This window comes from Pelecanus crispus, chromosome Z, assembly GCF_030463565.1.
Source record: "Pelecanus crispus isolate bPelCri1 chromosome Z, bPelCri1.pri, whole genome shotgun sequence".
In the NCBI taxonomy this organism is placed as follows: domain Eukaryota; kingdom Metazoa; phylum Chordata; class Aves; order Pelecaniformes; family Pelecanidae; genus Pelecanus; species Pelecanus crispus.
In genome coordinates, this window is record NC_134676.1 from 26,326,693 (window position 1) to 26,354,184 (window position 27,492).

Here is a 27,492-nt window from a genome sequence, read left to right on the forward strand (position 1 = left end):
GATATTTCCCTATGGTTTGTATAATTTAAAAATACCATAGGCTATTTTGGGCAGTGATCCTGAAACTCCTCACTTTGTTTTAATGGCTACGCAAAATATTTTCTAAGACCTTTAAGATTTTTTTGGAAACATCTGTGGAAAGTACCTTCTAAAAATGTCACTGTCTCTACAAAAGCAGTAGGCAGGACATGTTCACTCTACTTCTCAGTCTTGTATGTAAATAGTTACGTGTATGTTTAACAGTACCGTCATGCCTCATTCCACTGATTTATCAGATTGGATCACAGCTTGCAAAAATCAAGACTCACATGTGTGACAGATGTTAAGTGTATGTTGGTTGAGTATTCATTGTAGGGAGCCAACAGCTTGTGCGCAAGTTGGTAAGCCTGCTTTTGCCCTGTTTTGTTAACCTGTCTAACTCTTGTTAACCACAGGTACTCCCCAGGCTGGCACAAGATGGGAGTGTGCAAGTATGTCCAGCCCTGCCTGTACCTCGAAAAGTGGTTTGCATGGACTAGGGATGTTACATAGCCTGCTAGCTTCTGCTCCTCACTGTGTGGGTGTAAAAATTACTGTTCCTCTGCATTGGCATCTGCACTCGAATCGAATGAGGTGGTAGGAAAACACCACTGAAACATCTGTTCAGAGAAGGGTCAAAGCACTCGGGACTGCTGCGAGACACTCACCTCTGCCCTCCCCTCCCACCTGCATACTGTGCCCTCATGTGAAATGGTAGAACTGTTTCTGCCATTGCAGAATAAATCAGCAGCTGAGAAGGATTGATATGTCACTTTTCTCTTCTCCCCCCCTTTTTTTTTTTTTTTAGCTAGTAGGTTGCTTTCTTTGGTCACCCGCAGCAGCAGAAACAACTTGTCGGGGCTCCTGAGGTGGAGGTGCCAGGGCAGGAGGGGGTGAGTGGCTGGCAGAGGAGAAAGGCTGGGGGGGCCAGTGGCTGTTCAGCCAGCCTGGCTACCAGACAGAATGTCTGTGAAACTGCGCTTTGACTGGTTTTTAACAGAAAAATTTCCCACGCAGCTTTCCACAGCTGCTCTTGTGAAACTAGTCAAGCCAGCCATCACCCAGGCAGTTCAAGTCGCGGCACAGTCTGTTTTCAAGTACACTAGGTGTTCAAGTTCGGGATCTCAGGCAAGCTGGCCCTGCACCCTCCTTGAGCCCCGAAAGAGTAGCACCGAGCAACGCAGGCGGATGGTCTATGTTGTGGCGGCCTGGCGTTGTGGTGGGTTAGCGTGAAGGGGCCAGCTGATTCTGAGTATTTGTGGAAAGCATAAATATTTGCGTGGTGCTTGTAATTATTGTCAGGCTGTGGTGTTCATCGGCTGAGGAGGTGTAAGGCTAGAGAGGGAGCCAGGAGGGCTGTACTTGCTGCCTGACATACGGGAGCCTTTGGATGAATCACAGAATCGTTTAGGTTGGAAAAGACCTTTAAGATCATCCAGTCCAACCATTAACCTACACTACCAAGTCTACTCTAAGCCAATCAAGGGTAGACTAGACTAAACCATGCCCGAAGTGCCACATCTACCCGTTTTTTGAACACTTCCAGGGATGGTGACTCCACCACCTCTCTGGGCAGCCTGTTCCAATTCTTGACTACCCTTTCCGTAAAGAAATTTTTCCTAATTTCCAACCTAAACCTCCTCTGGGGCAGCTTAAGAAAGACTTGAAGCCAGAACCTGCTGCAGCGCGACAAACTCCTGCCAGAGCAGCCTGGCTTTCGGATGGCATTGAGCTGGGCTCTTGGGGACCCCTGGACTGGGAAGGATCACAGGACTTTGAAGGAGCTCTGTAGGTACAGACCAGGATTTTTAAGGCCTGCCTGCTGGCAGCGATCACAGACCTTGGGTTGTCTGGGTTGTCTCTCTCCTGAAAAACGCACAGCGCCGTCCGTCTGCAGAGCCCGTCCTTTGGAGGAGCTTTTGTTTAATGATAAGCTAAATCCCTAAAAGATTTATGACATTAGTTGGGTTTTTTTCACAGCCTGTTTTTTTTTAACAAAGGAAGAGTTTGTTACCGGCTTGCACTTCTGCACTGGTGGCTCCTGAGCCCCTGGGCAGACCCTCGCTGCAGGGGGAAGGCAGAGGCAAGGCGAGATGGGCCATGCCCACAGTAAAGCATGTGGCATCAGAGGGACCACGAAGTTTAGCTGCACGTTGACCTCCACCTTTTAACAGAGAACTCGTTGTGTTGTGGGCTTTGAAGTCTTGTCACCCAAAGACAACATCTTTGAAACCTCTTGGGCCAGTAGGTTGTGACCAGCATCTTACTCTTTGGGACAGAGACTGGTTTCATTTGTTTTTGGATAACACCTATTTCATCGTGGCCCGCTCTGGAATGTAGTTAGTCATAATTGGAGTTTAAAAAAAGAGAAAAACCAACAACACAAAAACCCCAAACCACCAAATTTGGGACTGTGGCTGAATAACCTAACCAAATAACCTAACAAACTTTCTATGGTTTCCACAGCTATTCAGAGTGCTTAAAAGAGTGCATCTGAAAAAAGATGGAGACACTGGTATTTTTCGCAAATATTGCCAATTTGTAGGGTATATGCTCAGTATTAGAAACTATCATTAAAGTCTCTCTAACTAATGTGGAACAATGCATAAATGAGCTATATATTCTATTTAAGTATTTGTTGCTTTAAATAGCAGCTCCAGAGACACAAGACTGGAATAGCAGACACGTTGCTGGACATAGATGAGGTTTCACTGGCAGAGCTCTCCAGCACCTGGCTTAGGAAAATGTTGTTCCCCTTACAAATGCCAAAGCTGCATACCTTTTTACTTCTGTACTATAGTTTTTAACATTATGGTGAGTATGGCCAGCAGTTGAAGTTCATCATGGGTACTTTGGACCTGGCTGATACAGATTGAAAGGACTTTTCGTCTTAATATTTTCTTTTATTTTCCATAATTCTGAAGTGGATGGATTATACTTTTCTGGTATGTTTTTGGTTTGAAATATTATTATTCCATTTGTTTGCTGAATTGGTAACTTGGCATAGCTTCCTTATTTCTTGGACTTGTATTGATGCTGTAAAAGTTAACTTAATTTCACTGCATATAAAAAATAAAATTGCCACTCAGCCACCACTGCCTTCTATTTTGAAAGTATACTTGCATGATGTGCTTGTGCACATAGTAGTTTTAATTTCCAGCTTTGGTGCCAACATGAGCCCATTCTGTTTATTCCCCACAGTTGGAGCTTTGTGTGTTTTGGGGAGGATTTCTGTTCTGCAGCAGAAGCAGTTTTAGCAGCTGCGTGCTTTGAGGCCCCCGTGTCCGCTGGTGTGAGATCCAGCGGTGAACTGAGAGAAGGGCAGCGTGGCAGCCAGGTTGGACTGTCCCCGCTTTATGTCTTCTGCAAACTGAGGAGCCAGGCAAGGGCCTGTCTGCTACCCCTGTTCTGCAGGGCTGAAGGCAGGAAGCCTGAGCTTGGGTGTTGCAGCAGATAGCCATGGCAAGGAAATGACAAGCTGGGAGTCTTTTCAAGACACTTCTTCAAAACGAGTCGGGGCTCTTCGATTGACCGGTCCAGCTGTGAGACTCTGTGGAGCACAGATATGCACGTCTGCAAACACACACGTGACCCCTTCTCCGGGTCAGGCAGTCAGCGATGCTGGAAGATGAAGTGTCCTGGGAGGAAAATAGCATGTGGTGGCTTGGCGCCTGAAGGCACATACAAGCCAGTGAAGTTTGCCTGAATGACTCAAATGTGGCACTTGTGCATTTTGAGTCCATTGGCAAGGGCTAAGAAAAGCCATCCATCTTGTACAACTGCTTGCTAGAAAGCAGGAGGGTCCTCTGGACATTCCTGCGGTGCCTCCGAGGGCTGAGGAAACACTGGGAAAAAGCAGCCTTGGCGTGCTCGAGCCCCCACCGCCCCTGTGCTGCACACTAGCCACAGGCAGCCCCTGGAAAATGGGCGTGCTGAGGGGTGAGGTTGCTCTGGGTTGGCAGCAGCAAGACCTGGAAGAGGTTCCCTGCTCCTGGCCGCCTGCTGATGTCCTAAAATCCCTCCTGTGGTCGCGGCTGCTGGGTTAAGCATGGGAGCCATATGAAGCTGCTGCCTATGGCAAGGAAGGGCCTGGCCAAGGACAGTGCTGCCATACATATAAAAATAAGGCCTATATTTATATTTTTATATATGACTTAGAAGGCAGGGAAGGTGAATCCTGCCTCTTTGAAAGTTAATGATACTGTTGACAGCAAGAAAATAATGAGCATCAAGCTAGCTCCCTTTCAGGATTTATTCAGTACCTTTTTCCCTGTTGAGTAAGGCAATTATGTGCTTTTTGCTATGCTTCTTGGTTTTTATTTTGGGGCACCCTCACTTGCAGGTAGAAAAGAACTAAAATACACAAGGAATTCTGTCTCTAATAACATTTAAACATTGGAGACGGTGTCAGCTAAAGTGTGATTTGGTATTATTTTCCTTGCAGCTGTGGTTTTTTTTCCTTGCCATCTTGCATGTGGAATCACTGCTTTCACCTTTGCAAAGTGACTATGAATGATATGAAGTTGCACTTCTTCTCTGGCTGTCTTCAGTGTGTTACCTATAATTTAAAATAACTCCCGAAACACACAAAGTATGTTTAGAGAGGCGACACTGCTTTACTGCGCAGGGTGCAAGGTGGTATATTTCCACAAATCAAGCACACCTACTGAAGTTCATTTTGACATTTATAGATGACAGTTAACACACCACGCCTATCTAATACATAATCATTGAACTGACTGAGCATCCTCTTCTTCTGTTGGTCTGTATCTTTTCCGCTTAATTTTAAAGCTACAGTGTGATTTTAATTCACTGCCCATGCTCAAAAGGAGTGTGGGGGGGTACTCCTTTCATGCCTCAATTGAGTCGGTGGTTGCAATCTCCCCCTGCCCGAATTACCTTTCCCCCAGTTACCATGCTTCGGCAATCAATCGCCCAATTTCTCAGCATCTTCTGGGGTAAGATGTTCCCTTTTATCACTGCTCACCTCACAATTGTGGCCTTCCCTTATCTTTACAACCTTCTTTGTAGCAGGATGGTTCATTGCCAGTCCTTGATGTTCTACAGATTTGTATTCTTTGGAGGAGGTGCTCATTAGGGAGGCATGCATTGCTGATACCCTCTTATCTGGCCTAAGCATTATTTAATACCTTGACTATTCTAAAATTCTCATGTGTTAGTTTCCACTCCTAACTGTGATCCTCTCTTAACTACTAATAACTCCTGCACTATTTCCATTTCATCCAAGAAAAATACATAAATTTGAGGTAACAAGTACAAGATGGTGCCATTGTATTTTTGGTGCTTCAAGCTCAGCTCTCTTTTGCTTTGTTTTCAGTAAGCCAAGTATTTGCAGATTCTTTCTCTACTGTCCAAAATATTTAGAACTGTTAATGTAGGGTTTTTTGTTGTTGTTGTTGATTTGGGTTTGTTTGGATTTTTTTGTAGCTGTTGTCTGTTTATAAAGCCTTCAGCACAACTATCCCAAAGTGTGGCTTAGACAGTTTTCCCTCCCCCCTTTAATTTTCTCAAAGTCTTTAGTAGCATAAAAAGTTCTGTAGCAAAAGGGAAAAAAAAAGAAAAGTTTTTTGTCTGTGTGTGTACCAGAAGGGCACATTAAAAAGGACAGGATAGTTCTGGTGAATTGAAATGGGTCTGTACAGCTTGTTTTCAAACTAAACCTCCAGCTTGTCTTAGAAACCGAATAGTTTTGTCTGTATGTTAAAAGCAAACAGTTTTGGAGTCTGTGCCCTTCTTGTGCAGATTTGTTTTTTCACTATGGAGGGGGGAGAGTGTATTGCAGGAAACAGAGAGCGCCTTACCATTGCAATGCCTGTTCTGCTGGGTGAAACATGTCAGGACCATGAGCTGCATAGAGCTAGCAAAGAGCAGGAATAAGAAATCGGGAGCGGTTCCTCCTCATCCTCTTCACCCTCATCCTTAGTGTGTGGGAAAGCTGGAAACTGATGTGCTTAAACCTTGTGACTTCCAATAAACAAGACAGTTTGCTTCCACTTAAATACTGCCCACCTGGGAGGAGAGAACTTAAGAAATTCTGGAGTTTTATAGGAAGCCTCCCAGCTTCCCTGCCTAACTTTTGCAATAGAAACCCGAAAGGCGGTGATGGAATAACTTGTGTTTTTTGTCTTACTTTCCAGTTGGCCTGCTGCTGCGGTACTGCTGCTTGTTCCTTGTGCTGCAAATGCTGCCCCAAGATAAAACAGTCAACCAGCACCCGCTTCATGTATGCGCTTTACTTCATCCTGGTGACTATCATCTGTTGTGTCATGATGTCAACGACAGTAGCTAACGAAATGAAAACGCACGTAAGTAAGAACCCACTGCTGCCCCTGGAAAGAAATGGGGCTCCTTCTACAGCTTTTCATACATAGGGGCGCTCCCTCAGAAGAGGTGGTCGATTCCCTCCACCCATCCACTTCCAAACACAGACAGGATGATTTTCCGTGCACAGCCTCTTCCTGTCAATTGTTCACCCATCGAGTGTGTTTCACAACAGGAAGGGTCAAGGATTACAGGACTAGCAGCTTTCCTCCTCTTTCCAGGTTTGCTGCGTGGGTGGTGTCACTGGAGGCTGTTAGGGAACATGTTATAGTAGAACAAATTGGTTCAGTCTAATGTTGAACTCGTCTCTGGCAACTGGTTTAGTAGCAGAAGCAGCAAGTTAGAAAATAACTCTTCAAGTGTTGCATTTATAATTTTAATTCTGTTTTCTTGGTGCTGTGTGACAGAGTACTGCAATGCACACTGGTGCAGATCCTTTACAAGGGGTTTTCTTCAGTGTGCGTTGAGTCATCGTGTTCACATGGCCTCTAACCACAGCGATATTGTTCATCTCTAATTGTCTTTTTAATTAAAAAGCTTCAAAAGCATGAAAGGAGCTGTGGCTAAAACTAGATTTTAAAACTCAAGTTTCTTTCAGAGTCTTAATATAACTTCCCTAAACTAAATGCTCACCAGCCTGCTTGCAGTCACACACTAGACCTGTTGTACCACCTCTTTGGTTTGGTTTCTTAAGCCACCCAAGTTGCTCTCAATAGCACAAATCCTCTCTGTGGCCCTCTACAAACTACAAGAAGAGAAGTCTGTTTTTAAGTAGAGGGAACAATGGCTGGATTACTTAATTCTCAAAACTTAAGTTTCTTCACGAATCTCGGCATCAGGCCTGCTTTGAGGTTGTAATGTGCTTGCCCTGGAGGTTCAAAAGGCTTCCCTTGCTGCAGGCATCTAGTTGTTTTGTGGTTCCCTCCCAAGAGGGAGTGCTGGTGGGTGCACAGTTAAGGCCGTTTCTTCGTTTAACTGTATGCTTGTCAAGTTGCTGCTCTCCTTACCTTCTGCGCTTGACTTTCAGTTGGCTGTGAAACACTTCCCTCCGCAGCAGCCCAGATCCGGAAGCTGGTGGAAGCATCTTGTGCCTGCAACACAGATGAGACAGTGGGCTTATGGTGGGGCTAGTTTGAGGGCTTCTGTGCCCTGCTGCCAGTGACCTTTCTTTCTTCCCATTGTACCCATTTTGTATGTTCTGTCCTAATTTTCTTTCATTTAATAGTGCTTTGCTTGAGTTTTCCTAGTGCCACTTTCTTACCCCTGGCCACCAGAAGTTGCTGACAGCCCTGGAGAGCGCCCAGTACAGACATGATACTTGCCTGTGAGCTGCGACTTAAAAACTGTTCAACATGTGTGTCCTGAAATTGCTTGCCAGGAGTTACTTTGACTTACTAGATGCTTAGCTTGGCAATAAAGTGAATAACCCAAGGAACTCAAGTGTGTGGGAGACAAATTACGTGCTCATATCCAAATTTCATAAACTCATTTTCCATCAGTAGTGTGGTTTTAATGCAGCTTGTATCCCTAACAAAAAATACTCACTCTCTGTCCAACAGAAAAGTGATTCAAGAAGCCTTCAGCAACATGCTTTTCAGTATTGCCACATTTCTTTTCCAGTTCATAGTCTTGAAAGCTCAGTGTGGGAAGAAATGGCACAAAGAGTAGCTGTTAGTGTGAAGCGGAAAGATAATCACCCTCTTAATTTAGAGTGTTTGATGGCTGTGAATGGAAAATGGACCATCTGAAAGCAGGCTTTCTTTATCTGCTCTCTAATTTAATAATTATGTTTGGGGCTGTTAAAAGTTCAAAGACTCCTGAAGCTAATTCAGCCCAGTTGTAATAGAGTGCACCTTGAAAATATTTATTCAGACTAACCAGTCACAGCTTCACAATGATGAACTGTGTTTTGAAAGTGCTGGGCACTTACCGATTCCTTTGCTTTTGGCTGGCTTTGTGGAGCACTCCTACCTCCCAAAGCCAGACTGTAAGCAAACACTTTGCATGATGCTTCTAGGACCTCACCCTCTCTTTCTTGAGAAGAGACAGAATTTTAATTAATTGTAATTAGAATTTTTGGGGGGTTGTAGTAAAATAAAAAAATTAAAGCTTAAAATGCTAGTGCAGTTGTTTACAGAGCTGTGATCTTGGCAGGGAACTGTGTGTCTGCTTTACCAGTTCAGAGATCAAATACTGATGCTGATGTTACGTGAAAGGAATCTCCCTTGTCAGTGAGAGGTTTTGTTGGTTGATTGGCTATAAATTCCCAAGTCTAAAGTAGTTCTAAAAGTATTTATTGTACCACTTGGTCCTTTGGCTTTGAGAGGAAGCAACAGCGAATTTACATCTCTTATGGACACCTTAAACAGAGACTTTTAAAAAATGTTTATATTTATTTTGCAGTATTGATCTACACCCATGACTATGCATTCTGTCTATTAAAACACGTTTAGGACAGTTTTTCAGTTCCTGAGGTGCCAGGTGGTAGCCCAGAGCTGGGGACCTGCTCTGTGCCCTGCAGCATGGCTGGCAAAATAAGGCACTGTCCCAGGGAGCTCAACTTCCACATCCTCACCAAAGCTGGCAGGTGGATGAAACCATGTGTCCATGGGAAGACATGGTACCTATGGAGTATTTGGTTATGGTTTCAAAACCTTGGTTTCTAATCTAACCAGCAGCATTTTGAGGATATTGTATTTTGTGGTGAGCCTTAAGAATTGAACAGTGTCTTTGGTCTTGGGAGTGGGGGGGAGAGGTTCTCTGTTTTCACTCTTCTTCCCCATCTTCTGAGCTATTCCCGTGCCCATGGGACACCAAGGGAGAGAGGCCCAAAGGGTTAAATTCTGAAAAATGTGCAAAGAAACCAAGGCATTTGTGTGTGATTTCTGGAGAAGAAGCAAGAGGCAATGGAGGGGTAGGGAAGGAGTGGATGGTTTTGACCAGGAAAATATTTTGAATAGTAGTGTGTAGAGTAGATTTTGGAGGAGCAAGGTGGTATTTGAAAGCAAAAGATGGGGTAGAGCATCAATCAAGACATGAGAGCCTCAGTGATGGGGACAGAAAGGCAGAAAAGACCAATATGCAACTACACAAAATGGTTTCTGTTCCAAATGAAGCAAAGCAGGACCCAACTTGAAGAAGTGCTTTTAAGCCTTGATCTATATATTATTTCTTTCTTCCAGTTATTCTGTTTTTTTGAAAAACAGGTACAGCCTTACTCACAAATGTTCTGTTGAAGCAAAAACCTTGCGTTTCACAGGCTTTGAAAGGATAATAGAAGAAAAGGCAAAGAATTGTTTCGGTCTGTTGAAGTAGTGTTTTGATTTTTTTTTTTTTTAAATTAAATTTTTAATGTTAAAGCTGTTTCAAAACTAGTGGTTTCACCCTGAAACTATCCATGTCCTACTTTAATAATGAAAGGAAAAATAAGAAAGATGTTTTCAGGAAAACAAACACCAGTAAAAAACAGTTCAGTTGTGTCAAGGCATTTCAGTTCTAGATGGTTACGTGTTCTGGCAGAGCACGCTTTCAGGCTTGTTTCCCCAGCCAGGTTTATATCTTGGCCATTAACTGCATTATAGTATGTTAAAACCCAAATTTGCTACAAAAAATGAGGTTTTTTAAGTGCAGATGCCCATGGCCTATTTCTGGTAAGAATTTAGCCATAGATGCAAGATGGCATGTGTTTTGGTCCGATTGTTTTTTGGTTTTCTATTCCATTTCTCAGTCGCTCAAGACAGGTGGTTTTACCTGGTTTATTGCCCTTGTCTCCCCACCTACACAGATTTTTCTTTCATGCTTCCTCCATTTCCATAACAAAGTTTGTCTGCTGCATTCTCCCTCTGTTGGATGAGGACATCCATAGAATCATAGAATCATGTAGGTTGGAAAAGGCCTTTAAGATCATCCAGTCCAACCATTAACCTAACATTACCAGGTCCATCACTAAACCAATTAAGGGTAGAGTAGCAATTTCATGCTTCCTGGCTTGGTGGCTGGATTAATTATAATGAAAGTAAAAACTAGGAATCATTAAGCTTGGAAAGGATCTTGAAGATCATCATTCCAATCATCAACCCAACACCACCATGCCTACTAAACTATGTCCCAAAGTGCCACGTCTACCCGTTTTTGAACACTTCCAGGGATGGTGACTCCACCACCTCCCTGGGCAGCCTGTTCCAATGCTTGACTACCTTTTCTGTGAAGAAATTTTTCCTGATATCTAATCTAAACCTCCCCTGGCGCAGCTTGAGCCCATTTCCTCTTGTCCTATCACTAACTCCTTTGGGCTCTTCAGGCCCATTTCTACACAATTCTTCCTTCCTATTCCCCCTCTGATGCTATTTCCCATGCTCCCTCATTCAGATGTTTGGGTGCAGACAGACCCAAGCTCAGAGGTGGTCAAGCCCCAGCCAGCTGGAGCCTGGACATGGTGTGGCCGTGTTGGATTGCTTCTAGCAGTGCATTCATTTCGAGTGCCATCAGCTCACAGTGAGGGGAAAGGAAGTTCAGGGCAGTCTGTGCCTGTTTCTGTAGATGTTGGTATCGTCTCAAAGGGTTTCACTGCACTCAGAAAATGGCCACCTTTCCTGTGATAACATCAATGTTTGTGCAGTAACCAAGGCATTTACATTGTCTGAGTGCATACTGAGTTTCTGCGGCAAGAATGCTTTGTTCCCTGCTCAGAGGCCAAAGAATTTAACTTATGTTGCTTTTAAAGGTATAAAAGTAGCTATTTCATTATATCAAACTTGGCACTAATGCGTGACTTCAGCAGCTGGCAAAGCTACCCAGCAAATGGAAAGGCTGGTAAATCACATAGGCTGGGCAGGCTGCTCAGCAGCTGAAGATGTTTCAGAGACACAGAATTTAAAAAAAAAAAAAAAAGTGTTTTTTAACTTTCAGTGAGGAAGGCACATAAGGCTTGATAAATTGTTCCCAGAAGTAGACCATCCTCTCATGAAAACATGCCCTTTTCATTACATCAGCCCTTTTGTCCCCAGCATTGTGCTCATGTTTATTATCTGTTGGCATCCCTACGAGTTTGGTGTTATTCTTGATTTGTTCCTTCAGGATCACGGGTTGCCAAAAAGGGTGTTCAATCCCACAGGACTATTCCTGTGGCCATCACTTATTACTGCGTAGTGTTGTGCATACTACATGACGGTTGAACTCTTTGTTGCTTGTGTAGGCACAAACTGAGCTATTGTTCTTGTGAATCCATCCATTTTCTCTAAGCCAGATCTGGAAGGAAATTACTACTAAATGGAGAAAACATACAGGGTCAAAAATCCCATCAAGATCTCTATAGAAACCTATGCAATTAAAAAAGATGCCCATTTACAGTTACACAGAGATCTGTTTTTAATTAGCTAGTCAGTTAATCAAGTTCCATGGTATTTTTTTGTTTTGTTCCGTAAGTCTTGTAAGCAAAATGCTGCTTTGGTACCAAGTACAGATCTTACAGAAATCTGTCTTCTTGGTCAGTACTATCATCTATATCAAACAAAATTTTCTCAGAAATATTGTTAGTTCAATATTATGCATCTTTTTAATCTCTGCTGACTGATGGTTATTATAAGCAAAAAAATGGAAAGCATTAATTGATAGCCCAGTTGCTTTTCCTGGCATTGCTGTGGCCCTTTGGCTTGCCCTGGCATCACTGTGGCATTGATAGGTCTCTTAATTATTCCAGTCAATACATTTTCTCATTTTGGATGCTGGCACGTTTGCCCAGTCTGACATTTCATTGCCTTTCAAGACCTGGGAAAGGCATCGCTGATGCACAAGACAATTTCTCAAGAGCTCTGTAAAAACTCTTGGATGTGAGTTAGCTACGTTTACTCATTTACTGTCCAGCTTCTTAGGCAGTGGCTACTCATCTCTTGAGTTACTTGTGAAAGAGCGTCTCAGAGCGGCCCAGATTGAATCTGTTCTTGTAACACCATGCAGCTACCACAAGACCTGCTTTTCATCTCCTTGGCTGGTTCTAGCCCACCTAGGATCAGCTCGGTACTGTAGTCAGGTTTGCTACCCTTAGCACAGCAGCTCAGTGTTACTGCGAGCTGCTAAAATATTTGCTCCTTTTGGGAAACTGCTAGGAGGGTTGTTAAGCTTCTGGCTGGTTTGGGTTGCTGGTACGCAATGGGAAGTTGCATACCCTGCTGAGGGAAGCAGGCTTTCAGAGCCTGGTGGCTGGAAGCCAACAGTTTATGTGTTTCCTGCATCTCGGATGGCTTTTTACCCAGCTGGGAACACTGCCTGATCGCTTGCTCTCTGGTCCTGTTTGTTTTTTTCCTATCCTGGTTTTCTGTACTGACCTGCCTGCTGAAGGAAGAGGAGACTGCTGTCTTTGCTAAGTCCTGGTTTTGGCTGGGATAGAGTTAGTTCTCCTCCTAGTAGCTGGCATAGTGCTGTGTTTTGGATTTAGTATAAGAATAATGCTGATAACACACTGATGTTTTAGTTGTTGCTAAGTACTGCTTACACTAGTCAGGGACTTTTCAGCTTCCCAAGCTCTGCCAGGTGCACAAGAAACTGGGAGGGGGCACAGCCAGAATAGTTGATCCAAATTGGCCAAGGGGCTATTCCATACCGTATGATGTCATGCTCAGTATATGAACTGGGGGGGTTGGCTGGGGGGCAGCAATGGCAGCTTGGGGACTGGCTGGACATCAGTCAGTGGGTGGTGAGCAGTTGCATCACTTGGTTTTCTTCCCCAGGTTTTGTTTTTCTCTCTCGTTCTCCTCTTCACTACAATTTTTATTACTATTATTTTTATTTTATTATTTTATTTCAATTACTGAACTGTTCTTATCTCAACCCACAAGTTTTCTTTCTTTTGCCTTTCCAGTTGTCTCCCCATCCCACCCAGGGGGGGAAGGGTGAGCGACCGGCTGTGTGGTGCTTGACAGGGGCTAAACCACAACAGCTAATTTCTTGGAAATTTTCAAGGATGGCATTGCCCACAATCTTTGTATATTTCTCCTAAGCAAAATCTGTCCTGGCTGAATGCTTTCTGAAGTCAGATTCCCATTTCCTTTGCCCAAGTTACTTATTTGTGCATGTTGTGTCCTGGCATACATTGTCTTCTGTCTCCTCCAGTGACCTGTGCGAGTAGCAGCGGTCAGCTCCAGCGGGTTTCATGTGTTGCTCAACTGGTCTCACCAGCCCTGGCTGCGGGCTGTGAGCGTACAGAGAGGCCCTTCTTTCTTCAAAATGAACGGTGGTTTTCTAATTAAATGCCTGTATTTCTGCACAGCTGAATGACTCCCTGGCTGCAAGGCGGGGGTGTCTGCACAGAGGCACCCCACAGGAGTGGGTCCTGGCCACATAAACGTGCTTTTTTGAGCGCCCAGCATCATGTCTGCCTGGTGAAACTGAAGCCAAACTGTGCAGCTGTTTGCTTTTCCCTCGTGGCAAGAGCAAGGCCTCAAAGGCAAATATTTAATGAGTCAAGAGAAAGGTGGCATTTTCCTGCCTTTCTGTTAATTTAAAAACAGGGCAACTGGCACAACTCCCTTTCGGAGGCTGTGATGGAGGGGAGGGGGCTTGGGTGTGCTGCTTGGGTGTGCTTCAGTCTACGTTTTCCACTGAGAGCAGCATGAGCCAGAGCTTCCTGCCCTGCAGTCCCATTCATGCCCCTTTGGCTAGTAAAACCTCTGGTGTGGCTCATGTAAGCTGGATTACTGAAGCAATCAAAGTCTTTTGCTGTAAAGCATGGGAAGAAGGGAGAGGGTCCCTGGGGTGAGGGGATAAGCAGTAAGGGGCAGGTATGTCTTAAGCCAACAGAGCTGAAGGAAAGGTAGGTGGACTTGTACCCCAAAGCGTCTGGAAGGAGTTGAGAGTTGAGGCTCTGGAAAACTCCAGTCCCTTGTGTTTTACATTTCTTCATGTCCCTGGAACCCTTAAATCCAGGCTGAGGGATATCAAGAGTGAAAGGTGTTAAATGAAGCCAATGAAAAGTCAGTGGTACATAGACATGCTTAGTTACAAGGAGCCCTGAGTCTTACCTAATGGCTTGTAACATGTTGTGCTTTTCAGATTCCCTTCTACAAGCAGATGTGCGAGGGTATTCAGGCGGGCGAGATGTGCGAGAAGTTGGTGGGATACTCTGCGGTGTACAAAGTCTGTTTTGGAATGGCATGTTTCTTCTTTTTGTTCTTCTTGTTCACCATCAAAATTAACAGCAGCAAAAGCTGTCGAGCCTACATTCATAATGGGTGAGTGTTTGCTTAATTTCCACTTCTCTTTACAGGTTTGTGCTGCCTACTTCCCAGTTGGGTGTAGTACTAGGAAGAAAAAAACCCAAAACAAAACAAAAGCTGATTTTACTACTTTTGTCAGAAATAATGCAGTCAAGCGAAAACTAACTGAAGTGGCAATCAGTCATCAAAGGCTGGTTTTTTTCTTGTTGGGCTTTAAATAAAGATTTCTCATGGTACTTGAGTTGAAGACCTCTAATTCCTATCATAACCAGATTTTTTTTTTCCCCCTCCTTTTCCAGATTCTGGCTTATTAAACTTATACTTCTGGCAGCAATGTGCTCAGGAGCCTTCTTCATTCCTGATCAGGACACCTTCCTCAATGGTATGCCCTTCTTTTGTTATGCTGCTTCATTTTGTACTACCTTGTGAGCGGTTAAAAATCCTAAAGGTCTGATCAACATGAATATTGCCATATTTCTTCAAGTAAAGCCAGTATAGTCCAGGTGCAAAAGGAATTATTTGGAGCTGTTTGGAGGGAACTGTGTGCGCACAGAATACGTGGTCTTTGTGTGAATGTGCAGTAAAGCGCATGGTTTTTTTCTGACCAAGAGGAGGCCAGATGGGTAGGTAAAATTACCACTGCGGTGCTGTCTTGCAAATTCTTTCAGAAGCAGGGAGCTGTAATGGTACACAAGAAATTATTTACTCAAGAGTGCAGAGCCGCATGCTAGTTTGGCTTGTGCAGGTAGCTCTGCTGTAGTGCAGCAGCCAGGGTCCGTGCTGCACGGTGGAGAGGTGCCAGTGCTGAAGGGGGCACGCCGACCTGCCGGGCACTGGTGTTTGCTGCCTGGAAACCTGCAATGCCACAAAAGAATTTGGGATGTTGTTACCTTTCAGGCTGGTGGTGTAAATGCAGTAAGGCAAAATTAGAGTTCTTGGGGTGTGTTCCGAGTGCTGTGCTGAGGATGCTGTGCCTGAAGCATTTCCAGTTTTGGAAGACGCCCTGGCACCTCACAGGCATGCTGGTACTGGCCCAGTGCTTAAATGCCAGCTCTGTGGGGGCCTTCTCACAGGCCTCTGGTGGGCTAGAAGCAAAAATCCCAGTGATAACCAGGACGAGCTTGTGCTCTTCTGTTTGCCAGGTACTTGTAAGCCCTTAAGCCGTTGAGTCTGGGCGGGTGGAAAGCGGTGGGATCAGTAATGCAAAGGAACGGTTGTGTCTGCTGCCTGCTTCCACTACGGCTTGCTTGGTTACCTGTGTTTCCAACACTAGTGTCCTCTAGCTGGGTGTTTAAAAGGGGAAGAGGAAGGAGTAACATGGGGGAAGAGAATAGAGTGGGCAGATGTACTGTGGGCACAGTGCTCTGGGAAACCATGGTAAAAAACACTTCAGGTAAACCACGGATAGGTGTAATTCAGCTTCGTGCTCTGACTGGCTGTTTGTTTGGTCCTGGTTCAGTTTGACACCCCAGAAGTGAAGGGCTCCTTATCCCTATTCCTCTCCTCTGCGAAGTCACAGGATGGCTGTATGTACTTGTCCTTAGTATGTAATCACTGTTTGGATTAGAAAGATGTAGCGGTGCAATGCATTGTACTCACGAGCGAGCGAGACTGTCTGTCATCTTTGCAGGTGACCCTTTTCATGGTGAAAACTCATCAAGAATTGAAGTGTTTGGGGGGAAAAAGGGAAACAGAACTTTTTGTGCTGAGTAGAGTGCTATTTCTCAACAGCAGTCTAACCTAGTGTGGAGGTTAAGCATAACAAGCTTTCTTCCCCAAATTCGCTCTTGACTTTTCTGTCTAAAGCTGTATTCTGCACATCCTGCTAAACTGCCCTCCACTCAGCCCCTGAATTTGAGATTTGCAGATGGTTTTGGTATTGTGTGGTTTTGTTTTCCCTTTTTTTTTCCCCTCCCATCAAGAAACTTACACTGGGTTGGGGTTTTTTTTTTGAGCATTCTCCCAGTTTGCCTATTTTTTCTTTAAAAAAAAAAAGCTCTTGCCATGCTTCCCATGCTTAGCAGTTTGTTAATCCTGGAGAAGAAGTATTACGTGCAAGCACTCGGTTTATGTGGGCTGTAGTGTTAAATCCACACTGGCTATACTAACCTTAGCTGTGATGGATCTATAAAACATTGTGCAGTGTCCCACCTGTGGCAGTAGGAGATCCTGAGAGTCAGGCTATTTAATTACTCACTCCATCGGTGGTCTGCTTTTTCTTACTCTACGTCTCCCAAACACACATGCACACCTTGTTCTCTGCCTATTTTTTATGTACTTTATTATGTGCTAGCTTTTTCCGTTTTTTGTTTTGTTTGAAGAACAGCATGCTTACCAAGTACATAGAATAAATTTCAAAACCAGACAAACGGCCTTTTTGCTTGCTTTCAAATAATGAGCTTATGGTACAGTAAAAAGACCAATCTTTACATCATATGCTAAGGGTCACGTGCCCTGACTGTTCTGTTCTTCCACTTCACTTAATACAAGCTTTTTTCAAAAGGAAAACACAATGGTAGAGTATGACTGAACTTTCATAATGCGCTTCTTTGGTCGTCTTCACTGAAATCAGCTGCACACCTGGAGTAATTTATAGGCTATGCACTGCACAGCAGCACAAGCTGTATATGCAACTAAACATTTAAATCGGTATCTGTATTTCCTCAGAGACTTCTGATGTTGCACATAAGTGATCTGTTGTCTGAAGTATCCAAACAGCTACCTAAATACAGTATATGTAGGTCAATGGTTAAGTAGTGAAATAGCCTGTCTTAACATTAGTCAGTAAATACCAAGTGTTCCTGTCTCTTTGGGAGTGGCTCAGGACAGCATTTGTAAATAGATAAGCTCCACCTTTGTTTTTCTGTGGTACTGGAATCTGGAAGGGAAGACATTGCCCTTTTTAGTACTGGGTTCCAGTACCTTGCAATGTCAGGGTTTAGATTCCCTGTGAAATGCCTTCACGCCACCTCCTTCCCGCCAGTCACAAATAAAGGTTTCAGTATTTTCTGTCTGAATATGGTAATTCATAGTCTCCACAAAAATTCTCTAGGTTAGGGAAACTCAGTCAATGTCCTAAGAAGCTTATTTTGAAAGTGTAGCAGGTTGCAGGCTGAATTCATCAGGGAGCTAATCTTGAGTTAGCTGAGCTGACCTTTCAGCTGAAATCTCTCATCTTCTGCTACATCTGTGTGCTTGAGATATTCAAACCATGTAATGGTTTCACTGCATAGACAATAATTCCATTTCATCTCAAGGGAAAGGCAACTGCAGTTTCACCTATTTTTGCCTCTCTGCCTTGCAGCCTGGCGCTACGTAGGAGCAACAGGAGGTTTCCTTTTCATTGCCATTCAGCTCATCCTGCTTGTTGAGTTCGCACACAAATGGAATAAAAATTGGTATGTGTTGGGCAAGTAGTTATTTGCATAAAATTCTGGTGGACTCCTGAACAATGCATTTCTCATAACAAAGAATTTAAAAGTAGCACGGATGTAATTTCTGAAAGAAGACACTTTAATGTCCACATTTAGAGCTGTTCATCTTTGTTTCATCCACTTTCTCCTTCCCCAGCGGAGATGTTTCCTCCTTATTCACTTCTACGCTGCTGATTTATTCTTAACCTGGATTGCTCGGCTTCCAATAAGTAGTAGCATGTTGGGATGCAAAAATGTCTTGCTTTAAGTTGTTTTATATTTTATATGAAAATATACCTGCTAAGAAACAGAGTGGTGCAAGAGAATGAAACTAGATTTGCAAAATGTAACAATGAAACTGTGTGCAGTGATGTAAACTGGTAAATCCTGCTTTTTTGTGTCAGCTTAATGCACGTCAGTTTTTTTTTTCTCAACATGAGAGCTGCTACTTTCTCTGCAACTTCTTTGCTTTCATCTAAATATGCAAGATTCCGTTATCAACCCACATATACCCCATTTTGGCATTGACTTCATTTCTGGTTTAAGCATATTTGCTATTACCTTCCTAGCCCTTAGCCTCTCATCAGTTTAAAATATTTAAATTGTCCTCCCACATACACAGGAACTCCTGCCTCCACCTCCACACTTGCTGTCTCTCATTTCTTCCTCTACAAACCTTTGCAGTCCTCTCTTGTTCTAGTTAGCATAGTGACTGCTAAGGAGTTTTAGCAAACCTTAGGGCTTTGTTAGATACCTGTTTTCAGGGAGGAAGAGGTGAGATCTCCTTATAGCACAGATATTTTTACTGCTAATTACCGTAGCTGCTTTTCTGTGGATGAAAGTTTTCCAGCAGCAGCATTTAACTTTAGCACTCTCTACATTAGATATTTTTTTAAAATAAATCACGTTTCCACAAAACAAAACAACAAGAAAAAAAACAAACCAAAACAAAAATCTTCCGCGCACCAGAAAGCCCTTTATGCAAAAACAACTTTTTTAGTCGCTACTCCTAAAAAACCCAGTGATCTTTGCAAGAGGTGTTTGGAAGGTGAAGAGCGGAAAACAAGATGTATCACGCTTTAGCTGAGGGAGACTGGTGGGATAGACCCAAATGGAAAGGAGGCTTTTTGAGCAAAAGGGTGGTAAAACTGCCAAGGTAGTGCAAGGGCAGAAGAGAGGCTGTGCGAAGCAATATGCCTTTGCTGTCCTTGTGTGAAGAACACATCTCCCTAGCTGAGCCTGGGGCACTCTGGGTTCCCGCTGAGGAAATCCTGACATATGTGCTGATGGGCTGATCCCAGAGGTTGGGAGTTCTTGGAGTCATGCTGGGCTATAATTACAGAAACAGTTGGGCATGATAATGCAGAAGATAAACACTAATGCTAAGGAGTGTTTCTCTGTTTCACGGGAGGAACCTTGCAAGGGCCTGTGTTTGTATAGTGACATATACATGCTTCAGGAAAGTAAGCACTGTCTTTTGTGTTTGAGAGCCTGAACTATTCAGCTATTAGAATTTTATTTTGGGGGGAAGGGAAGACAAAGATAAAGTGCTTGCCTCTCTCTCCCCAGGACTGCAGGTGCAAACCACAAGCAGATGTGGAATGGTTTGCTTGCCCTAGTCACTCTCATCTTGTACTCTGTTGCTGCGGCAGCTCTGGTCCTCATGGCTCTTTTCTACACGCGCTCAGAGGGCTGCATGTACAACAAGGTCCTGATCGGCATTAACGGTGGCCTGTGCCTGTTTGTGTCGCTGGTGGCCATATCACCCTGTGTCCAGAATCGTGAGTCCGCTGACCTCTTCTCCTCCTGGGTTCTGGTGCTGCCATAGTTGTGTGCCTGGAGGTGTGAGCATGTTCTGGGCAGAAAGTCTCATGATAGTTCAGAGCTGGTGCTGCTCTTGCCCCTGTCCCTTTATCTACACTATGAAGTGTTGCTGCTGGTCATCAGCTCAGCTGCTGAAACTACAGCAGTGTGAGACATCGAGTGTGCCATTAGGCAGTCATACTGTAAAGAAGGCTCACATGCTGATGGCTGGTAATGTGTTGTGGAGCTCACACAACTCTTGCAGTGGTAGCAGTTGAGGTAATAGCTGTCAAATTCATTCAACACTGAATTTTACTTTTGACTGCTTGTCATTTACCATCTGTAAAGCTTGGGTCTGGAGAAGCTGACAGCAGTATTTCATGCTTTGGTATATTTTATTTATTGGACCTGGAAATAGTAATTTGAGTGACTCCAACACAAATTTTACAGGAATTAAAACTATCATGGCAGCTTGGCAATAGCTTTTTGGAAGGCTGGTGCTTTTGGCAAGAGCAGAGGGCTGATTCTTTACTTAAGTGGGAATCTTTAATGCCTTCCTAGAACATCCAGCAGAACTAAAGGACAGACTCGGAAATGGATCTAAACTGCCTCAAAGACTTATGAACTGCTTTAAGTAAAACATAAAAGATACTCTTCTCTTCTGAAAGATACTAGTGTGCTGTTCTTTAGAGGATATGAGTTTCTTTTTCAGTTTGTTGAAATGTCTGCAAAAATCACTTGTTTTCCTCTTTCTTGTAAAGGCCAGCCCCATTCTGGTTTGCTGCAGTCAGGAGTTATCAGCTGCTATGTTATGTACCTCACTTTCTCAGCACTTTCCAGCAAGCCGTCAGAAACTAGTAAGTTATCTAATGCTTCATCTAAATTCTTTTAGACATGCTGTGTATTAAAAGCAAGAATTAAGCAAACCTGAATTAACAAATTCAGGGATATAGGATTGCTGCGTTTGGTCTGTTCTGGCCTATGGAGAAGAAACTGCAAATGCTAGAAATAAATCTGTGCAGCAGAGAGACCGTGCAATCGGCACTCTCCATGGACCTTAAATGCTTTGGTCTAGGGGAGCTTAACTTACCTTGGGTACGTTGCATGTGTTGCACCAGAGCAATTCCAGCCTATTTCCTATGGGCAAATTTCTCAGTGTCTTGTAGCTTATCCTTCATGTGGCAAATGCATGTTCTCGTACGACAGGACATGACTAAATATGTAACGTGTTTGGTCACATGATGAGAAAGGAGTTGGAACAAATGGCTCTTGGATGCCTCTGGAAGAAGCTGGGTGATCAGCTCCATCCAAAAGTTTACTAGGGCCACCACCAGTTAGTAGGTGCTGGCCATCAGAGTGGATACTAAAATCACTTATTTTCTCCTACTATTTCTGTATGCTAGATAGCCTTAGCTCTGGACTCCTAACGGAGCAAAACTTGAGTACCACTTGTCTTCTGTTTTGAGAGAAAAAATTCCAGGAACGGACTTGGTGTTATGTTGCAGTTGTTGGAGATGATGCTGCTCTTCAGCAAAGTTCCTGTATTCCACTTGCCTCCTAACCATTGGCGTTGCAAGTTAGGAGTAGGGAACTCCCTAGAGTTTTGAGTTCTTTATGCTACAAAAATGATAGCAAGACTTTACAAGCACAACTCAAACTGTTTCCTTTTCCCACATAACTATCAGATTCACCTATTTGGACACAGAGCATTCTTTTCACTTACAGAAGACTTTTGTGGTTCAAATTAGTAATGTTAAACCCACCTTCTTTTTTATTGCTCAGCTTTCAGTGTTGAATAGTTGAAACAAGAATTACTAGAGGAAAGTAAGTCTGTTGGCAGGAAGGAGAAGTTTTTACCAACACCTTCCAAGAAGAAAGGGGAGAGATGGGTGAAAGAATCCTCTGTCATGCTTGTGTAGGCACAGGCACACAGACTCAAACATATTCTAGAGCTAAGAAGAAAAACCAGACAGTATTTAGGTGGAAGATTTACTTATGGAGCTTAAGCAGTGTTTTTGAATGATTATAGAAGTTAATTTAGAAGGCATCTGAACTACTCATAAGGCTTGACACAGAGTAAAAAAGAAAAAGAAGAAAAAAGGAGAAGAAAGTGATCTATGGTACTAAACCATGCAGACCTCCTGAATCAGATGTTCCTCCTTGTCTTCCCAGGCCAGAGAACTCTCTTGGTTGTCATCTGCTCTCAGAGATGCTCCTTTCTCCCCTGTGTGATAAGGAGTCTCATACCAGCCTGTACAGCTTTTACAGTGGCATGTGCTGGAGAATGTATGGGGTTCTGGCACTTACTAAAGTCTCCCATGCCCTGTCACTCAGATTTGTCATGAACTTACCTGATGTTGACTCATTCCTTAAGGAGGGACTTTCAAATTGGCCATCTTGCAAATCAGCCCCCTTGCAAACCAGGCTTGAAGAAAATGCAAGCTACAAGTATTTATTTGCAACACCCAAAAAGCAGAGTTGCAAATGTCTTTAGAATGAATGGGCAAACAAAAGGTAATGTCTGTTGAACCTGTGCTTATCACAGTGTGCCTTAGCTTTTTCATGCCAGACCTGGCTAAAAGGCCTGCCAGACAGTGGCCCTGCCTTGCTGCAGATGTGTCCTTGATGGACGCAGGTGGGGGCATTCTGCATGTCTCTGGCCAGGGTGTTCGTGTGTCCAAAGAAGGGCAACAAAGGTGGTGAAGGGTCTGGAGCACAAGTCCTATGAGGAGCGGCTGAGGGAACCAGGGTTGTTTAGCCTGGAGAAGAGGAGGCTGAGGGGAGACCTTATTGCTCTCTACAACTACCTGAAAGGAGGCTGTAGTGAGGTAGGTGTTGGTCTCTTCTCTCAAGTAACAAATGATAGGATGAGAGGAAATGGCCTCAAGTTGCTCCAGGGGAGGTTTAGATTGGATATTAGGAAAAATTTATTCACCGGAAGGGTTGTCAAGCATTGGAACAGCCTGCCCAGGGAAGTGCTTGAGTCACCATCCCTGGAGATATTTAAAAGACATATAGATGTGGCGCTTAGGGACGTGGTTTAGTGGTGGACTTGGTAGTGTTAGGTTTACGGTTGGACTCGATGATCTTAAAGGTCCTTTCCAACCGAAATGATTCTATGATTCTATAAAGGCTTGTCATCCCTTCTTTTGCTCCCACCTTTGTGCTGTCCCTGCTGCTTGCTGACAAAGCTGTTTGTGCAGCCCTGCAGGGCCACACAAAGTCCTCCCCCCACCAGGTCAGGGGACTGACTTGAAGTTTATTTTTAACCTGGGTGTAGGCTTTGCTACATTTTGCCCTCTGCCCCTACAAAGAGTTGTGCTGTTCCAACGGGGATGCAGAGTGGCTGCTGGAAGGAAAGAGGAGATGGGAACACAGTTTGGCTTAAACTGCATTGGCTCAAAAAACTCTTGATTTGAGATAAGGTGCAGCTGTAATCTCTTGCTTTGGAGTGATGCCGCAGGCTACTGCTCTGCTTTGCTTTGACCCCAAGTGGACACTAAAAAGTCAGGTGCATTTTGGAACATCGAGGACTGAATTGGTTTCATTTCAGGGACCTAGAAGTAGTGTTTGTATAGTTGTTAGGATAAAATCTTCCCTGGGTCCTGAAAGTAGTATATGCTCAGATACTAAGCTAAAATCTTGCCTTTAACTGGTGCATCTGCTTTTCTTGGGTCTTCTGTGTATCAGTCTGAGAACAGGGCAGTTACACACCACCTTTTTTCACGGAGTATGAATTTCATAGTTGTCCTCAAGGCACCCCTGCTGTCAAAGAAATCTATGGTCTCAGGTCTGTACTATCTCGGTGTTATATGGCTCTATAGTCTTGCGTGAAATGTTGGTAAACTTCCAACTTCTTAGTTCACCAGACAGTCTTTTTCCTTGTTCGTCTGCTCTGGTCAAACAAGAAATTTTAGTACCCTACTAAGTTGCATTTTTGTTTTGCCAGAAACACAGAATCTGCCAGGTCAGATTTACAGAATGTTTTTCTGTATGATCTTTTTAACAGATAGATAGAACCCACTGAAATGTACCTACCTGGTGTCTGAAGTAATACTGTGCTGAAAACCTTCAGTCTGAAGAGTACTTTGAAATGCAGTGAAATAAGCTTTGCTAACTGTTCTCTTTGTTTCTTTTGTTTTGTGAAGTCCTGGATGAAAACAATCAGAACATCACAATCTGTGTACCTGAATTTAGCCAAGGCCTGCACAGAGATGAAAACCTCGTTACTGGCCTGGGTACTACCATTTTGTTTGGCTGCATTTTATATTCTTGGTAAGTTTACAGGTCTTGGGGTTTACAGTTACCTCACTGTAAATGCAACTAGTAAAGGCTTATAGCAGGCCTCATGCAGACAAGTGGAATAGAACTGAGCTGGAAGGTTCATATTCTCCTTATATATATATATACACACACACACACATAAAACACCATTCAGAATGGTTAGATGTTTTAGCCAAAAATGTTCAACAAGATACTGTAACTTTTGAAACAAATGTATTTCATTAAAACTGAATAGAGCGATTTACATCTAGAGGTGGAGGGAAAAAATTTCCAGCCTCAGGTCTCCCCAACAGTCTCAGGGTGCTTTGATTCTGTATTTACTCTTTCTGTAAGAAAAACTCTATGCAGTTATGTTCTTCTAGAAAAGCTAACTGAAATTTTGGTAGCTTCCTGGCAGAGGCTGTGACTGTTCCTTGAGGGTCTTTAAAACAAAACTGTTTAGGAGGGTTTAGGGCTTCCTTTGAACAAGTGGTGAGCACAGTACTGCCATGGGTATTTGCCAGTGATCTCCTGCTCTAAAAGAATCTGTTTGTGCCCACAGAGCTGTGATGCTTACCTTGTGTTATTGCAGCTCACATCAATAAATTAAGTCATGCTCCGGGACGGGGAGGGGGGGAGTTGCTGATGATTGAAAGGTGATGTATCACTCATTTTGGCTGTGCAGGTTGCCAGGAGGCAGCACTGTCTGCTGCAGGTTTTTGAGCAGGTTCTGCTTCTGAATCAGTCCACTTCAAAATTCACATACTGAAACTCCTTCAGAATTTTGAAGTGAAAACAAGAGACTTTCTGAAGAGGTAGCACAGCTACTCTTCTGCTAGCAAATATGCAGATGTGTTCCATTTAATTCTGATATCAAATATATGGATATCGTGTATCATGGATCTAGTTCATATGAGAACAGTATTTCCAGTGCCTCAGGAAGATGTTTCAGGAATGCAGACAAGTTTCACATAGCCTGCAGGTGAAGTGCACCATGTAGCTGGGAAGATAAGAAGGCCTTCAAGGGGAATGTTTTGAAGTGTTGCTTATGAAGGCTCAGCAAAGCATTAACACGTCTGCCTGTGAGTAATGGGAAGTTTGCATTACACATCCAGAAAGGGGAAGACTGGGCAAGAAATGTTTCTGATCGGAAGAAACTAGAAAGGATTCCCCTCAGACAAATACAATCATGCAAGCAAGTGATTTCCAGCAACTGGTACACTGGCAATAGTGCTTGGTAATTTACTTTTGAAAACTGACTGCTGCCAGTGACCTGTTACTTTGCTGGCAAAGTCTTTACAGAAACGCTGAGCCAAAGTGATGGCTGTGAAGTTAATATAAAAGTATTCGTTGTGCACAGCAGGGGAGATCTCTCCTGAATTGCAAACTGGAGCGCTTAGCCATCTGATGGTGATGAAATTGCCACCTTTCAGGAGTGACCTACTTTTAAGCTCGTGATTCAGCCTGAGTTGGCCAGTGGCTGGCTGTCAGGCTGGCTTATACTTGTGCAGAACAAACTTTTCACATGCTTAATGCTTGATGCTGTATCTGGGCAAATGCTTAGTTTAGACATGCGAGTAGACTATTTATGTTTGCCGTGGTGTTGAAAAATCACCCTGCTGGGCTTATACTTATGCTGAGGGTTTTGACACTGTCTTCTTTTGCTCCTAGTTTGACCTCAACAACACGAGCAAGCTCAGAGGCACTGAGGGGAATATATGCAACACCTGAAACTGAAGTGAGTTCTCGCTTCCTCCCACAGGATTTATGTGCAGACTTCCTCATGTGCTTTTCTTGCTGTTGTTTTCATGGCTAAGTAGTCTGTAATTAGGTGGAAACAAAAGCTTGTTTGTAGCATGTATGCTGCGTGCCTCTGGGTATGGACTGGTCAGGGCACTCGTCCACGCTGGCCCTTCTGCCACTCTTGCCGGTCCCGTGGAGGTGCCTTTATGTACGGAAATAATTTGCTGCTCTTGTAGTTTATTTAATATCCTGCAGGCTTCCTGTAAATCTTGTTATGCTCCACACAAGCTCATGTCCTCTCATTTAAAGGAAAAGTCTGCTGGGATGCTACCAAAAAAAGAAGTGGAGGTGTTCTTGAATGTTTTTAGTCCTGGTTGCTTTTGTTCTCATAGCAACTGACTGTGATCCCAAGTTCCTAGCTCTTATTTTTATTTCCACACATAAGTACTGCCCTTCTTTTTGCCTATAATTTCATCTCGGATAATATTTCTTGTCCCTGTTTCAGCAGTACAGGTTTCTTCATTCCACCTGCCTATTTCTTTGGCCTTCTGGGAACACCCAGAAACACTGGGAAATGAGTGGGGTTTTTGCTAAGTGACAGTTACCCCTTACTTAGGCTTGCTAGTGTCACTCTTCAAATACACGTGTGTGTTTGGAGGATGAATCTCCATCCCTAGCTCGCTCTATATTGGTGTTACTTGCATCTGCAGTTTTAAGTTCTGTTTTTCAAGTCTTTAATCAGAGTGTTTGTGAGAATCCAAAAATGCAGAAGTATCTGCTGAGGCACTTGGTGTTTGCCATAGCTGGGCGTGGGGAAGCAAAACCCCTTTCGGTGTGGGAGCGTGTTGGTGCCGGAGCAGCTTCCCTCTGGCAGGACGGTGCGACTGGACCGGGCACCGGTGCCAGCCCTGAGGAGCTCGGTGCCCCGTGGCTCCTCGCCCGGTGGCTCCTCGCACCGGCCCCAGGCCTCGCAGGCGGGCAGCCCGCCAGCGGGCTCAGCATGGAGCGTCGAGGCGTGGCCCGGCCCGCCTTGGGCAGATCCGGGCAGGAGCTGCACCTTCCCACCCTGTGCCGAGGAGGGGCAGGGTGGGGCGACGGGGGGGGGGGGGACCGGAGGGAAAACAGCCACCCTTCACGCCCGCCCGCCGTCCTCTGCCAGCCTGACGCCGCAGGAGGCCTCGCCCAAAGGGCTCGGGGCTGCGGCGTGCCCCGCGGCAGGAGCAGCGGGCAGGCTGGGGGCGGCTGGCACGGTGCGGGCGCTCCACGCGGCCCCCTCACCGGGAGGGTCCGGCTCGTCTGCTGCAGGGCGTGCCGGCGGGATTATTTCCGGACCGCTTGGTTTTAGAGAGAGGTACGAGAGCCGCTGAACATAAATGCAAAGAAATGACTGGTGAAGAGCAACTAGTTGCGCTCCGATGGCCTTCCCTGTGGCGAAGGGCCTTTGTCTCCTGGCCAGGAGTGTGAACGTAGCTCTGCAGTTGCTTGCGGCGTACAGAGGGTCTGTCAGCGTCTGTGCTGAAGGCAGCTGAGCGTTACCGGGGCCTAGCGGTATCTCTGCCAGCGTTGCTAATTGCATCACTCTGTGTGTGCAAGGACTTAATTGCAACTGGTCAAAAAGCGTGAGGGAACCCAGCACTTGCTTCAGAACGTGAGTGCGGCCCAAGGGGAGCGCAGGCTGGCGCTGTAGGTGAGGCTTGGCA

General features: G+C 44.4%; 1 protein-coding gene across 1 annotated transcript in view; it reads left to right on the forward strand.

Moving 5' to 3' along the window:
• The first annotated feature begins 981 nt into the window (after positions 1–981).
• The window catches only part of SERINC5 (serine incorporator 5), a 30,339-nt gene continuing 3,828 nt past the window's right edge, over positions 982–27,492 (forward strand). The window contains exons 1-9 of the mRNA XM_075726427.1: positions 982–1,146; positions 6,177–6,344; positions 14,407–14,585; positions 14,870–14,952; positions 17,875–17,968; positions 19,553–19,764; positions 20,548–20,643; positions 23,935–24,061; positions 25,721–25,787. Coding sequence (XP_075582542.1) covers positions 982–1,146; positions 6,177–6,344; positions 14,407–14,585; positions 14,870–14,952; positions 17,875–17,968; positions 19,553–19,764; positions 20,548–20,643; positions 23,935–24,061; positions 25,721–25,787 — 1,191 coding nt within the window. The remainder of the gene's footprint in view (positions 1,147–6,176; positions 6,345–14,406; positions 14,586–14,869; positions 14,953–17,874; positions 17,969–19,552; positions 19,765–20,547; positions 20,644–23,934; positions 24,062–25,720; positions 25,788–27,492) is intronic.